Source organism: Helianthus annuus, chromosome 2, assembly GCF_002127325.2.
Source record: "Helianthus annuus cultivar XRQ/B chromosome 2, HanXRQr2.0-SUNRISE, whole genome shotgun sequence".
Classification (NCBI taxonomy): domain Eukaryota; kingdom Viridiplantae; phylum Streptophyta; class Magnoliopsida; order Asterales; family Asteraceae; genus Helianthus; species Helianthus annuus.
In genome coordinates, this window is record NC_035434.2 from 29,350,420 (window position 1) to 29,365,123 (window position 14,704).

The 14,704-nt window shown below is 39.0% G+C and overlaps 1 protein-coding gene across 1 annotated transcript; it reads right to left on the reverse strand.

Moving 5' to 3' along the window:
• Positions 1–6,953: 6,953 nt before the first annotated feature.
• On the reverse strand, positions 6,954–9,876 carry LOC110889486 (phospholipase A1-IIdelta). The gene is made up of 2 exons (XM_022137018.2): positions 9,246–9,876; positions 6,954–7,935 (listed from the first exon to the last, which is right to left on the reverse strand). The coding sequence occupies exons 1-2, from the start codon at positions 9,814–9,816 to the stop codon at positions 7,172–7,174; spliced, it is 1,335 nt and encodes a 444-aa protein (XP_021992710.1). The 5' UTR covers positions 9,817–9,876; the 3' UTR covers positions 6,954–7,171.
• Positions 9,877–14,704: the final 4,828 nt, after the last annotated feature.

Consider the following 14,704-nt stretch of genomic DNA (forward strand, 5'->3'; position numbering starts at 1 on the left):
GAATTCAAAATCGACATCATCCCGGGATCAGCGCCTGTTGCAAGAGCACCTTATAGGTTGGCACCAACAGAGATGAAGGAATTGAGGACACAGCTAGATGAATTGCTAGCCAAAGGCTTTATTAGACCTAGCTCGTCTCCTTGGGGAGCGCCAATCCTATTTGTCAAGAAGAAGGATGGGTCGATGCGTCTGTGCATCGATTACCGTGAGCTTAATAAGGTTACTATCAAGAATATGTATCCTTTGCCCAGGATCGACGATCTGTTCGATCAGTTATAAGGGGCAAGTTACTTCTCAAAGATTTATTTGAGGTCAGTGATGTGTGTAAAATGCAACATATAAATTACATCAAATGAGGCATAAAACTAACCCTTCTTAAGTACTAATGTTGGAAAAAGAGTGTTTTTGTCTTCCTTTTATATTTTCAGGATTAAATGAGCTCAAATTAACAAAAGAAGCATAAAGACAGCTAAATCTAACATAAATACAAGAAAAGGAACATAAGTGGATTGCCCGACTCCTCAACAGCATCCTCCCAAGCAAAACAGAGAAGGCAGAAGACTGAACACGCCCCGTGCTCAGCCAGCACGGGGCCGTGCCCAAGAAGCAACAGAAAAGACAAACCTATAGAAGCTTCTATTTCCCACCACGGGGCCGTGCCCAGTGAACACGAGGGCGTGGCGAAAGTACTGCAGGCGCATTAGTTGTAATTGCGAATTACAATTAATGAGGAGAGAGATTGTCAGACGGGCACGGGGCCGTGTGCAGCGGACACGGGGCCGTGCCCAGGCTTCTGTTCAGCCTATAAATAGGAGTGCTTGGTTTCATTGCAACTCATCCCTTGGCACACCACCTCTCTCACACTTCATCCACCACCCACCACCACCATAACACCATCATCCACAACCATCATCCATTGTCCATCATAGAGTGTGTGAGTCGTCTCGGGATCCAAGATTGATCGTAAGAGTTCTTGACAATCGAGGCCATGTTTGCCTAAGTCTTTTACATCACTTGGTGAAGACAAGTGTTTAGCATAATACTTTTTATTTTTAATCTTTTGCACTTTTTATTTGGTTTTGTATTAATGACTTTAATAACTAGTTGCTTATGTTGAAGGTGACTTTTCCTTATCGTTTGTCCGTGGTGTCTTGGCATTATTTTACTGTCTATATAAAATAAAAGATTTTCACCATTCATATCTCCACGGTCTATATGGAGGTATGTTGGCTACCTGGTCGGGGGTTAAGGGAACGGTTTGGTACGGGGTCTTGCCCTTGTTCAGCGTTTAGAGGTCCTGCAAGGGACCTGGGTCAAATTTAGTAGGATCTCCTTCAATACCCATAGGTATTGGATGGCGGGGATCCAAACTCTTTGACCCCCTCATAAGTTAACTACTATTAATACTATAACCCGGCTATTTAGGACTGTATCCCTGCTGACTCAGACTACTTAGTCGAGGGTAACGTCACCTCCAAAAGAGGGGCCTACCATAATTTGCATTAATAACTTAATTCATTATCTTTCAATAATCCGACCCTTTAGGATTGTATCCTTGCTGACTCAAACTACTGGGTTGAGGGTAGCGTCGCCTTCAAAAGAGGGGCCTACTACAATAACTAAGATAATCTCTTAAACAAGTGCAAAAGTGCGAAAATAATCAAAGGTTATACTAATACACGAGTCGGATCCAAGTGATTCATCTTGTCTATCTGTTTTTATTTTTTTATTTTATTTTTCAGCATTTAGTTAGCTTTTATTTTCTTAGTTTAAAAATCTTTTCTAACATTTTGATTTGGTTAGACGTTGAGGATAAACCGGTACTAAAAGCTCTTGTGTCCTTGGACGACCTCGGTATCTTACCAACACTATACTACGTCCACGATGGGTGCACTTGCCCATATGTGTGTTTAGTGTTAGTGAATATCGTGTTTTATAAATTTAAAACTTGGCTAAAAGTGTAAAAAGGGCTTAAATTATACATCTAAAATATATACACACTGACACGCATCAGTCAGGCTATCATCAATTGAAGGTCAAAGAGGAAGATGTACACAAGACTGCGTTTAGGGCCCGCTATGGTCATTACGAGTTCCTAGTGATGCCTTTTGGGCTCACTAATGCTCCTGCCGCATTCATGGACCTCATGAATCGCGTCTGCAAGCCTTATCTAGATAAATTTGTCATCGTGTTCATCAATGACATTCTCATCTACTCGAATAGTCAAGCTGACCACGAGAAGCATCTCCATTGCATTCTGAGACTGCTTCATCAAGAAAAGCTCTATGCCAAATTTTCAAAGTGTGAATTTTGGCTTCGTGAAGTCCAATTCCTTGGACATGTTGTTAGTGAGCGTGGTATCCAAGTAGATCCCGCTAAGATTGAAGCTATTATGAACTGGCAATAGACAAAGACGCCTACGGAGATTCGCAGCTTTCTAGGACTGGCAGGATACTACAGGCGATTTATCGAAAACTTCTCAAGAATTGCAGCACCCCTGACTCTACTCACTCGCAAGAATAGCAAGTTTGACTGAGGGCCTAAGCAGCAAGAATCCTTTGATATTTTGAAGCAGAAATTGAGCAATGCTCCCGTATTGACATTGCCTGATGGAATTGATGAGTTTGTAGTATATTGTGATGCATCACACACCGGGATGGGATGTGTGCTTATGCAGAAAGGCAAGGTTATTGCCTATGCTTCACGACAGTTAAAGGTGCACGAGAAGAATTACACCACCTATGATTTAGAGTTGGGTGTCGTTGTATTCGCACTAAAACTGTGGAGGCATTATTTGTATGGAACCAAGTGTGTGATCTATTCTGATCACAAAAGCCTTCAACACTTGTTTAATCAGAAGGATTTAAACATGAGGCAGCGACGTTGGATGGAAACTTTGAATGATTATGATTGTGAGATAAGATACCATCCAGGCAAGGCAAATGTGGTTGCCGATGCTTTAAGCAGGAAGGAAAGAGTGAAGCCTATAAGAATCAATGCCAAGAGCACTGAGATAAAGAATAGTTTGAATGAAAGGTTGTTTGCTGCACAAAAGGAAGCTGTGCTAGAGGCTAACTATCCTGATGAAAAGCTAGGAGCAACTGAAGAACAATTATGCTATGGCAAGGACGGAATCCTAAGGTTAAATGGGCGAATATGGGTTCCAGTTTATGGAGGACTTCGGGAGGTCATCCTCCAGGAAGCCCACAGTTCCAAATATTCCATTCATCCTGGAGCTGATACGATGTACCAGGATCTGAAGGCGAATTATTGGTGGATAGGCTTGAAGAAGTCTATAGCTGCCTATGTAGCTAAATGTTTGACATGTGCGCAAGTCAAAGCTGAACATCAAAAGCCGTCAGGTTTGCTACAACAACCTGAAATTCCCACTTGGAAATGGGAAATGGTGACAATGGATTTCATCACCAAGTTGCCAAAGACAAAGAAAGGAAATGATACTATATGGGTGATAGTAGATAGACTGACTAAGTCAGCACATTTCCTACCCATTAGGGAAACTTACAGCTCCGACATGTTAGCCCAATTGTACGTAGATAGGATTGTATCACTGCATGGTGTACCAGTATCTATTATCTCGGACAGGGATACTAGATACACATCACATTTTTGGAAAAGTTTCCAATAGTCTTTGGGCACGCGCTTAAATTTTAGTACGGTTTACCATCCTCAGACAGATGGGCAGAGTGAACGTACCATCCAAACTCTGGAGGACATGCTACGTGCATGTGTAATTGATTTAGGTGGTAGTTGGGATAACCACCTGCCGTTGGTCGAGTTCTCCTATAACAATAGCTACCATACAAGCATTCAGGCTGCGCCTTTTGAGGCATTATATGGTAGAAAATGCAGAACGCCTATTTGTTGGGCAGAAGTAGGGGAAGCTCAGTTATCAGGACCTGACCTAGTCTTTGAAACGACGGACAAGATTGTCCAGATTCGTGACCGCTGAAAGCTGCCAGGGATAGGCTGTAAACAAGAATATCATCGAAAAACACCAGTACATACCTCCGTAAGAAATCCCGAAAAAGATCGTTCATTATGGCTTGAAAAGTCGATGGTGCATTTGTTAAGCTGAAAGGCATAACAAGGAATTCATAATCAACGTCTACCGTTTCGAAATGCGGTCTTATGAGTATCTTCCTCGGCTAATCGGATTTGGTTAGCCGGCTGTCAAATCAATTTTGGAGAATACTACCGCGCCATGTAACTTGTTGAGAAGCTCTTCGACCATGGGAATCAGAAAACGATCCTTGACAGCGATGGCATTTAGAGCTTGATAATCTACATAGAAACGCCAAGACTCGTCTTTCTTACGAACCAAAAGAACTGGAGACGAGAAAGGGCTATGACTTGGCTTGATGATCCCATCTCGTAGCATCTCAGCAATTAAAGTGGACATGATTTGTTTTTGATATTGAGGGTATCGGTACGGACGAACGTTTATCAATTTGGATAAGGGAAGTGTTGGAATATGGTGATCTTGGCTACAGTTTGGAGGGAGTTATGTAGGAGGTTGAAACAGATGATCATATGTTTGAAGTAGTTGGTGGATGGTAGGATCAGAATGTTTGCTGGTGGTTGATATTTGTGTAGGAGTGGGGGCGGCTATATGGAAAAATAATGCATGCAAGGAAGCTACAACATCTTTTGATAATAGGGTTTGAAGGGAAGTGGATGACACTTGGGTTGTAGGTTGTTCCCCACGCAGGGTAATGGCATGTGGGCCCATATTAAAAGTTAACTGTGGAATCAAAAAATCAGCTAGGACTGGTCCTAGAGTTTTCAGCCAAGCTAACCCTAGGATGATATCTGCGCCTTCAACCGGAAGAATGAAAACCGGTATCGTAAAAGGAGTTTCTTGTAGGGAGATCACGACCGACGGGCAGACGCCGTTACACTTCAGATTATCACCGTTCCCGACCATCACAGAAAATTCAGAAACCTCCTACCGTGGAAGCTTCAAAAACGAAATGATGCGGGGTTGCACGATGTTATGAGTGCTACCCGTATCAATCAAAACCTGAACCGGTTGATTGTTAATATACCCTGTCACCCGAAGAGCTTGTGGAGAGGACAATCCCAAAAAGGCCGTTGAAGAGAGGGAAAAAAATTGGTCAGAGAGAGATGGATCAAGGATGTCAGCTGGCGTTGCACTATCGACAAGATCAGGAAAAGAGTTTCTGTGATCATCGGACTCGTTATCGACGATTAACAAAAACTGGGGTGGGTTACACTTATGACCGGGGAAATAGCGTTCCGGACAACAAAAGCATAAGACCTCGGAACGACGTTTTTGAAGTGCCTCCGGAGTTAGTTTGGTGAACGGAAGTTGTGGTCTAGGGGTTGTGAGAAGGGGAAGTGTTCCGCTTTTTGTGGTAGTGTTCGTGGCTGGAATGATTTAGGTTTTGCGAGATTTAACTTATCTTTAACACGCTTAGATAAGTCGTAGGCTTGATGAAGGGAAGTGGGTTTGATGATTGCGAGTTTGGCTTGAATGTCGTTTTTCAGACCAGAGAGGTAACAGTTAAGGAGTGCTTCACTCGAGAGACCAACGATACAGTTGCAAAGTTTCTCAAACTCCACTTGATAAGCCGTGACCGTAGTTGTTTGTTTGAGTTTGAACAGAGTCGCTTGGTGATTCTCATAATCCGAAGAACAGAAACGAAGCTCGAGAGCTCGGGAGAATGCTTGCCAAGTACCCAATAACGCATTGTTGTGAAGGTACTTGTACCAACTCAATGCTTCACCCGTGAAGTAAAAAACGGCTAAGGAAATACGACGATCGGTGGAAATATTATAATATGTGAAATACTTTTCCGGTTGGAAGATCCAACCCAACGGGTTGGACCCGTCAAACAACGGAAGATTGATTTTCGGTGGACGTGGAGTAGGAGGGTCGCCGGGAGGGTTGGATGTGGAGGGTTCAACAAGGATTTTAGGTTGTTCGCACGGATTGTTGAGAGGATTGGGGTCATCGGTTGTGGATTGGTCTTTACGAGGAGGCATGGTAAGGATGATGAAAGCACGAAATGTTACGCCTGTAAGTAGGCTACACTCCAAAGAAAAAAAGTACCGAGAGAACAAGATCAAGTTTGGAATGATTTTCTGATATTTCTCAAATGCAAATACAAGAATATAAATATGCATGAGATTACATGTCCACCACGCCCATGAAAGCATGTACACCATGTCTTATCCCTTATTTTTAGCCATGATTTCCACTATCACCTAAATGCACATGTAACTCTAAACTAATGCAGCTAACTCAACCATGCAATGCCACAATAAAAATAAACGTGCGGAACAAATAAAAGATGCGAATATAACATGAGTGGATTCCTTGGACTAGCCCATTAGCCAAGCAGGCTTCTTAATAATCCTCTTGGGTCTTCTGCGATTGGACCCGTAATAGATCGTCTACATCAATGCATAAAACATTATACTTCAATTATATAATGACAATGATTTCCGAGGAAACATCAATGATAGTAGAAGCTAGCACCACATGATTTATTTTTAATAAAGATTTAGGGTGCTATTTCTTGGATCTTGGCAATCAATGAAACAAAACGTAATTACTCTATCATCAACAAAAGCCGAGGGCTGGTCGTCAAGCGCTATGGCTAAATGGAACTTTAGAATATATAAATAAACATGCAAACTAGCCTACAAAGAACTACTGTGAAAATTAATCAGCCATTCCTCTTCCCAGAAACCCAGTATTTCAGTATTTCAATGCAAGCGCAAACACGTTGATACCCGATACCACTTTATTCGGGAAATTTGTTAATGACAAACAAGTGGAAGTAACATACTGTAGCACAAAAGATTAAGTTGTGGACTCTTCTACTAAGGCACTACAACTTGGAAGCTTTATGGCCAAGAAAGACCACATACTAGGAACTAAATACAAGATAACATTATGCATAATATGAATAATTAAACACACAACAAAAGTTGTATGGTCTCGAGTAGAACACATGTTACAATAAAACTGAAATAACATACAATGAAAAACAATCACAATGCATAATAAATATGCTTATTGTTTGGGTGTACACACACACCGTACATTTTGATCGTAAGACCAATACATCATTTATTTAGTAAACACACCACCGTTTGAACCCACGACCGATCATTTGATGATTTATTCTGGTAAGTCATGGTCATAGCGATCTAGTACTGGTGATAGAACCCAATAACCATGGTCATTAAGCACCATCCCTTTGTTCTTCTCACCCCACCAATTCGCTGGTATTTTGTACTCTTTTTTCAGATAATCAGTTGACATGTTAACCCACCCTAAACTCCTCTTCACTAAACCCCAATCAAAATCACCATCCTTCCCATTCCATCCACTCAAACTATGCAACATACCCTGCAAGTTATGATAAACAAATGGAGGAAACGTGCCTTTAATCTCCTTTTCGTCTTTCAAGTATGGCGATTTCTTGGTGTCAATCCTCAACTCGACCCCAAAATCAACATATTCCTGCCATTTAGTTGGTAGAGTCACCCATGTGTTGTCATTGACCCATTTTGTTATCTTGCTTGGCCATAACGGGACAATGTCTGACTCGTTCTTTACGCTTAGCACCTTAAGGTTAGGCAGTTTCTCCATCATTTGTTTAAAAGCTTGATTCCCGACTTGTGGAGAGGCGAAGATGAAAGCTGAGACATTGATATCGGGCGTAACAACGTTCATAGCAATGTCAAAAGCAGATAGAGCAGCAAGACATGCACCAAGACTGTGTCCCACGCATGTTATGCTTACCTTTTCATTTTTGTACTTTTCCAGTAACTCTTTGATACTTTGCAAGAGCTGTTTACGGGCACTAGACGGAATGAACTCCGAGTTCGGGTCGCTTGTGTTATAAAGTGAAAGCCATCCTCCCATGACATGTGGTATATCTGTATGAAACAATGACAAATTAGTTATGAAATTTATGTCTCAAAAATAATACATAAAAATGTTCAGGGAGTACAGTCGACATCCATGAAAAAAATGGGGAAATCATCGGTTGACACAAAAAAATAACAAAATAAACATTGAATTTTAGCATTTTAAAAGTAGCCATACCCAAAACCAACCAACACATAACGCCAAAAAAGCAAAATCGGCTAAAGAAGTTGGAATTTAGTCGGCACAAAAACTAAAAAAGGTACAATGTGTCACGAAACAAGCAATCTAATAATTACACTCATTACAAGAAACGGGTTAGGATCAAATACAAAGTCCCCTAAAAATAAGAAGTCGTAAGAATGGTATCAAAGGGACTCCAATTGACCTCATTCAAGCGACATTGAAACCGTCTCATCGAACTCCACGATATAGGATTTTAGGTTTTTGTTTTTAGATGTTTAGCTTGTAGATTTTACACTCTTTTGTTTACATCATTGTGTCTTTTCTATATTTGTATCGTGTTATATTTTTCGGCATTATGTTATATTTTGCTCTTTGTGTTGTACTTTTTAATTCATTTTGTCTTTTTACACTTCTTATTTTTAGAAGTCATTGTAGAATAACTTTACCCACAAGAAACACCTACCTTTAGCGGCGACACTTTTGTCACTGCTAAAGGACTGATCCAGAACGCGGTGTCCACAATCAACCCAGACACTCATTTCTTAATACCAATCTTCAGCGGCATTAGCGTGACGATTGCTATCTTTAGCGGTGACAAATGTCACGGCTATAGCTTCATTTTCTTGTGGTAACGTGAAAATGTCGCTCTATTTTAGCTGACGGCTAAAGAAGCAAACTCTATCTTAGCCATTACAGAAACACAAATGGCTACATCTTAGCCGGCAGCTAAAGCTTCATCTGTTTTTCTATGACGGCTAAGATAGCACCAATTTTATTAGCTTCTAGCTAAGATGTAGCCCTTTTTTTCCATGCCGACTAAGATAGAGTCGGCTCTTTTAATCGTTAGCTAAAATAGAGCTGGCACCCTACACGTAATTATTTTTTTTTGTTTTGTTGTCCCATTTTTTCGAGACGGTAAAATTCAGTTTCCTTAGCTGAATTTGCTTATTCTGAGTTTTTTTTGATTGATTGGTTGAGGGTATGCCTATTTTTAAAACCTCTTAAAATTTAATTAATCCATATTATGTTAATTTTTTTATCAATCGATGATTTTCCCAAAATGGTTTATCAACAATACATAGATTTAAAACCATTGCAACACTCCAGGTTTTTCTAACAGAAAAGTGATATATACCGCGCTGGTTATTGTCGCCTTCATGGTGGGTTTGCCCTGGTAAAAACGACGAACTACTATGGGGTAGTAGTGGCTTCACTGGTACAGGGTCCACACCTAGTATATCCTCTATCCATTCGTAATACCTAGCCGTCCCACGCCACACCACACATATTTCACGACGACCTATGAGCTTACTATACTCGTCATTCGAAACGGCAACATACCCCATCCAGTTTGTTTCGAATTCAGTTCCTCCACGAGACAGGTCAGGCGGCAAGAGAGGAAAATGAGACAGGATAGGCTTTAAGATAGGAAACATACTGCTGACATGAGCGGTTGCATAGATGAAGGAAGTGACTTGGTACTTAGAATCAGCCCAAGGGAGCATGACTTGTTTGAAAAACGAGCTCTTGCCATAGTTGCTGTAGCCGTTGTACAAAGATGCGGCATCATTGTTAAATGCCCGCTCTGCGGCCGATGCTAGGTCACCGTAGCCGAGAATGAGATTACGTAGGTCGAGGTCAAAAGGGTCAAGAAGGCCAGCCCAATTGTTGCTTCCATGGAGCTCATCGTATCTTTGGGAATCCATGAAGTGTTTGGTTGGCTAAAAGGGAGGATGTGTGTTTTAGGAGTGGTGTGCCTGCATCTTGTGGGATGAGTTTCAATTTATAGCAAGTTATTGATGATGACATTTGATATATTGTCAACTTTTGTGGTGAGAGTTCACATGTGTTATTGTCATTTAAAGTTTATTTTTGTCATCAAGAAAAAAAAAACAACATAAAAATGTAATATTATATATCAAATAATATCTGTTGCAACAAAGTTTGAAGAAAAACCATTTGGTGCAGCTACAAGTTGCATGCTGACTCGTCAATTTTCCAACTTAGGAGAGGAGGGGTGTCTCACTAGTGATAGTTTCTATCACTCCCACTATCCAATCAAATCATGCCATGTCATCACCCAATATTTTATCACTAATAATAGAAATGTAGGGGGGATGATATCACTAGTGATAGGATTCCAATGTACAAGTATTAATGCACAATGTACAAGATACACATTCATCACCAAAGTTTTTCAACGCGTTATACATATAACTCGTTATACTCCATCACTAGTGATGGAATTAGGCGGGGCGGTGTTCCACGAGTGATACTATTGTATCACGGCCCATAACGATGCCACCCCGTGTGGCCTTAGACAGTAGTAATATTTAAGATGGCGGTAGGGAGGGGTTGGGTTATTTTATTTTTATTTTTATTGTTATTTATTTTATTGTTTGAGTAAATTACAACAATTCCTCAAGGATAAAAATATCAAATCGGCTAGGGATGAGCAGAAAACAGAAATAACCAAACTGTAACCGAAAAAATCGAACCGGAATAAAAATGCACGGTTCGGTTTTCAAAATTTAATAATAACCAAAAAATTCAGTTCGGTTTTTGGATATCCATTTCCAATAACCGAAAAAAACCGAACCGATAGGTTACAATGCCCAATCCATATGTTTTATGTTTAAGTTGTTAATCTGTTAGCCTTTAACCCATACTAGTTGTTAATGATCTGTTAGCCTTTAACCCATACTAGTAGACCCAGCCCAATACGTAACATGTGTCTACTTTAGTTTCGGGCGAACTTTAAGATGCTATTTTATTGGATTTAAACCCTTATGTTAGTGGTTTGGGTTGTATTAAGTATTAACATTTGATTGGCCAGCCAGTTGCTATTTTGCTAATGGTTTCATTTGTATTTTGTTTATGGTGTAATCATTAATGGAAATCCTTGTTACTTGCATGCTAGTTTTTAGCAATATTGCATAGTTCACAATTTCTTAGCAACTCTTACTTGCATGTTTCTTATTAGTTTCTAGTAATATTGCATAGTTCACAGTTTCTTAGCAACAACACACAACAGGAGAAAGAAAGAAAAAAAGGTTATTTAACCGAAACCGAAAAATAACCAAAAAAAAAATAACCAAAATAACCGAAACCGACCGGTTATAGAAATGTAAAAACAGATTATAGCAGTTACGGTTTCGGTTTAGGCTCAAAACCGAACCAAACCGAACCGAACCGTACACACACCTAAAATCGGTTACGCGTGCATTGCAAATGACTGGACTAAACAGATGAAACTAGCGTTAATCCATTAAAATGGCAAACACGTGACAAAGACTAAACCTAAAAATGATTGGTGTTATCAATGAAGATTAAAGATAAAAGGTGTAATTTTCACGTACCTAAAGTATAAAAAGTGTAAAATATTCTTGAATTGTTTTTTAAAAGAGTTAGTTACACCGTTAGTCCCTGTGGTTTATGGAAAGTAACAACCTTATGTACTAGTAGTTTAAAGTAACAATCTAAGGCTTTAACTTTTGATTTTGTAACATCCTAGGGCCTTAAGGCTAACGAGTGTTAAATACTGACTAAAAACTTAGTGTATTTTTGTCAATTAAGAACTTAGTACCCAACCTCATTACTTTGAAGAAACCACATGGACTAACCCCGCAACTAACTCTAATAGTATTTAATTTTCTTTAACTAAGTTTTTTTTATTATTTAGAGTTAAATGCTTGGTTGGTCCCTGTGGTTTGCAAAAATTTCATGCTTGGTCCTAGTGGCTTACTAATTACACGCGTGGACCCAAAAGTTGTCAAAAATGAACCGTTGTTGGTCCCCTGGCCTAACCTTTGTTAAATTTCTCAGTTAACTATGTGTGAAATGACTATATTACCCTGGACAATTAAATGAAATAAAGAATATATAAAGAAGACTCATCTTCTTCAACCTCTAACACCACCGCCTCCTCCACCTTCACAACCCACCACAACCTGCAACTACCTCCACCACCACCGTATTCTTTTTCCTCCTCTTTCTCTCTATTCTTCACCAAAAAAGCATCAATGGCAGCTGCATCCATCCAATCCCCATCTCCATATCCCAAATTAAAGGTCAATCTCAATCAAATTTCATCATTTTTCTTCGTGAAACCGACCCCCTAACGTCAGTTGCTTTTTTAACTGCAGGAATCGAGTAGAATCGTCGGGTTGTCTCCAATAATCAGTCTGATTTCCGATAAGCAGTTTTGGGCGTTCTACATAATCGGATCGATACGCTTCTTGAAAAGCAGAAGGATCTGGGTTTGGTAAGAGGGTTTGTGTTAAATTTCATTGATTTGGTGTTTTTGCTGGAAAGTTTTGATTTTTATGTTTTTCTTGGTTTTTTTCAACGAGATCAGCTTGGAGGTAGAGAGAGAGAAGACTGGAATGAAAAAGAGGAGGAAGAAGAATACGATGGTCGTGGTGGTGGAGGTAGTTGCAGGTTGTGGTGGGTTGTGAAGGTGGAGGAGGTGGTGGTGTTAGGGGGTGCTTGGATTCCTTCTTAAAAACAACTTATTAACTTATATAAGTCATAAGTTATAAGTTAGAATTTCTAACTTCTCAAAAATAACTTCTCCACACACAAAAGTAACTTATATAAGTTAATTCAAACACTCTAAAAATAACTTATTTACTTTTCTAAGTCAATAAGTTATAAGTTGCTCCAAAATAAAGTAACCCAAACACCCACTTAGAGGTTGAAGAAGATGAGTCTTCTTTATATATTTTCTTTATTTCTTTTAATTGTTTAGGGATAATATAGTCATTTCACACATAGTTAACTGAGAAATATAATAGAGGTTAGGTCAGGGGACCAACCAAGTTCAATTTTGACAATTTTGGGACCACGCGTGTAATTAGTAAACCACTAGGACCAGGTATGGAAATTTTGCAAACCACAGGGACTAACCAAGCATTTAACTCTATTATTTAACTAAACATATAAAAAATGAGGACGAACCAAAGCACTCTAAGTTATAAAATCCAAAATGGTCAACATGAGTTATAAAAAAAACTTCCCGAAACCATGGAATAAGTCACTTTTAATTCTAAGCCTTTTTACACATAATTTAATTTTAGTAAAAAAATAAAGTTTATATCCATCAAGAACTAAATTCAACTTTTTAAAAAAAGTCGCACATAGCTGATCAATATGAAGTTTAGATTGAAGGTGACCATCAAACAATAAAGCAAATATGAAGTTTATATCCATCATATCCCCATCCACTCATCACAATTTAGTTTGAACTAAATTCCTATGAAGTTTAGCATATCTTTATTCTCAACCATTCATCACTTTATATCCATCAAGAACTAAATTCTCATATGCATGATGGTCACCAAAAAATGGTTGGATGGTTCTATGGCACGATGCCGATGGTGGTTCCACGACATGGTGTTGGTGGTGGTTCCACGATACGGTGGTGGTACGACACGATGATGCGACGGTGTTGGGTGGTGCAACAATTCGGTGGTGCGACGGTTGGATGCTACGTTGGCTGACGATTGGGTGGTGCGAACATGGCACGGTGGTGGTTCAACGGTTAGGTGGTGGTGCGACAATACTGAATGACCACAATGTGTATCTATTTAAAAAATGGTTTTCTTACATAATTAAAAAGGTTTAATTAAATAATAAGAGAAAAAATAAAAATTTTGTTTTATATATTACAAGAGTTAATTTTGTGGTTAGTCCTTGTGGTTTCTCCAAAGTTCAGGGTTAGGTACTAAGTTCTCAGTTAGTTTTTAATGGCCGTTACCCTTAAAGCCCTAGGATGTTATAAAATCAAAAGTTAAACCCTTAGATTGTTACTTTGAACTATTACTACTTAAGTTGTTACTTTCCATAAACCACAGAGACTAACGGTGTAATTAACTCTTTTTAAAATATAGATATGCTCGCTATTTGTTTTTCTTCGGCTAGATTAGGATTACTAAAAAAATTTTCCGGCTAGAAACCGGAAACAAAACAGAATGCCTACATTACAAGGAGATGATTTTTAAGCCACTCAAATTTGAATGGTATAAAAAGGAAAACTATTGACTCAAATTTAACCACAAGAATCTCGTTCGGCAGTTATAAGTTTACATAGTATATTACATTGTTTATCCTTTACATGAGTAAGAGTTGGCTACAAAGCCATTTTTTCCTACAAAATGTAGGAAGCCTCCTACATGTGACATGTGGCAATTGGAGTTTTTAATCAAAAAGGGTGTTAAGGTAATTTAATTATTATTTTAATTATGGATTATATTAATAGATTAACTAACTAAGCAGATAATTAAGGAAACTAAATATCTCATTGAAATCAAATCGACAGTTTCGTTTAAATTATATAATTGATACAACATATTCCCAGTGTCATATCCCGACCACGTAAAACAACAAAACCTGGCGGAAACGTCGGGGAGTGTTGTAACAGAATCATTGTTTCACAACCATGGATTAAAAAAATTTCGTTTTTATTGAATTAAATGTATTACAATGTCTTAACAACAAAGAAAATATAACATAGTTAACTAGTCTTGCATCTTTTAATGTCACTAAGGCACTCGTCCAATCCTATGTGAGCATGCATCAATATCATCATCAAAT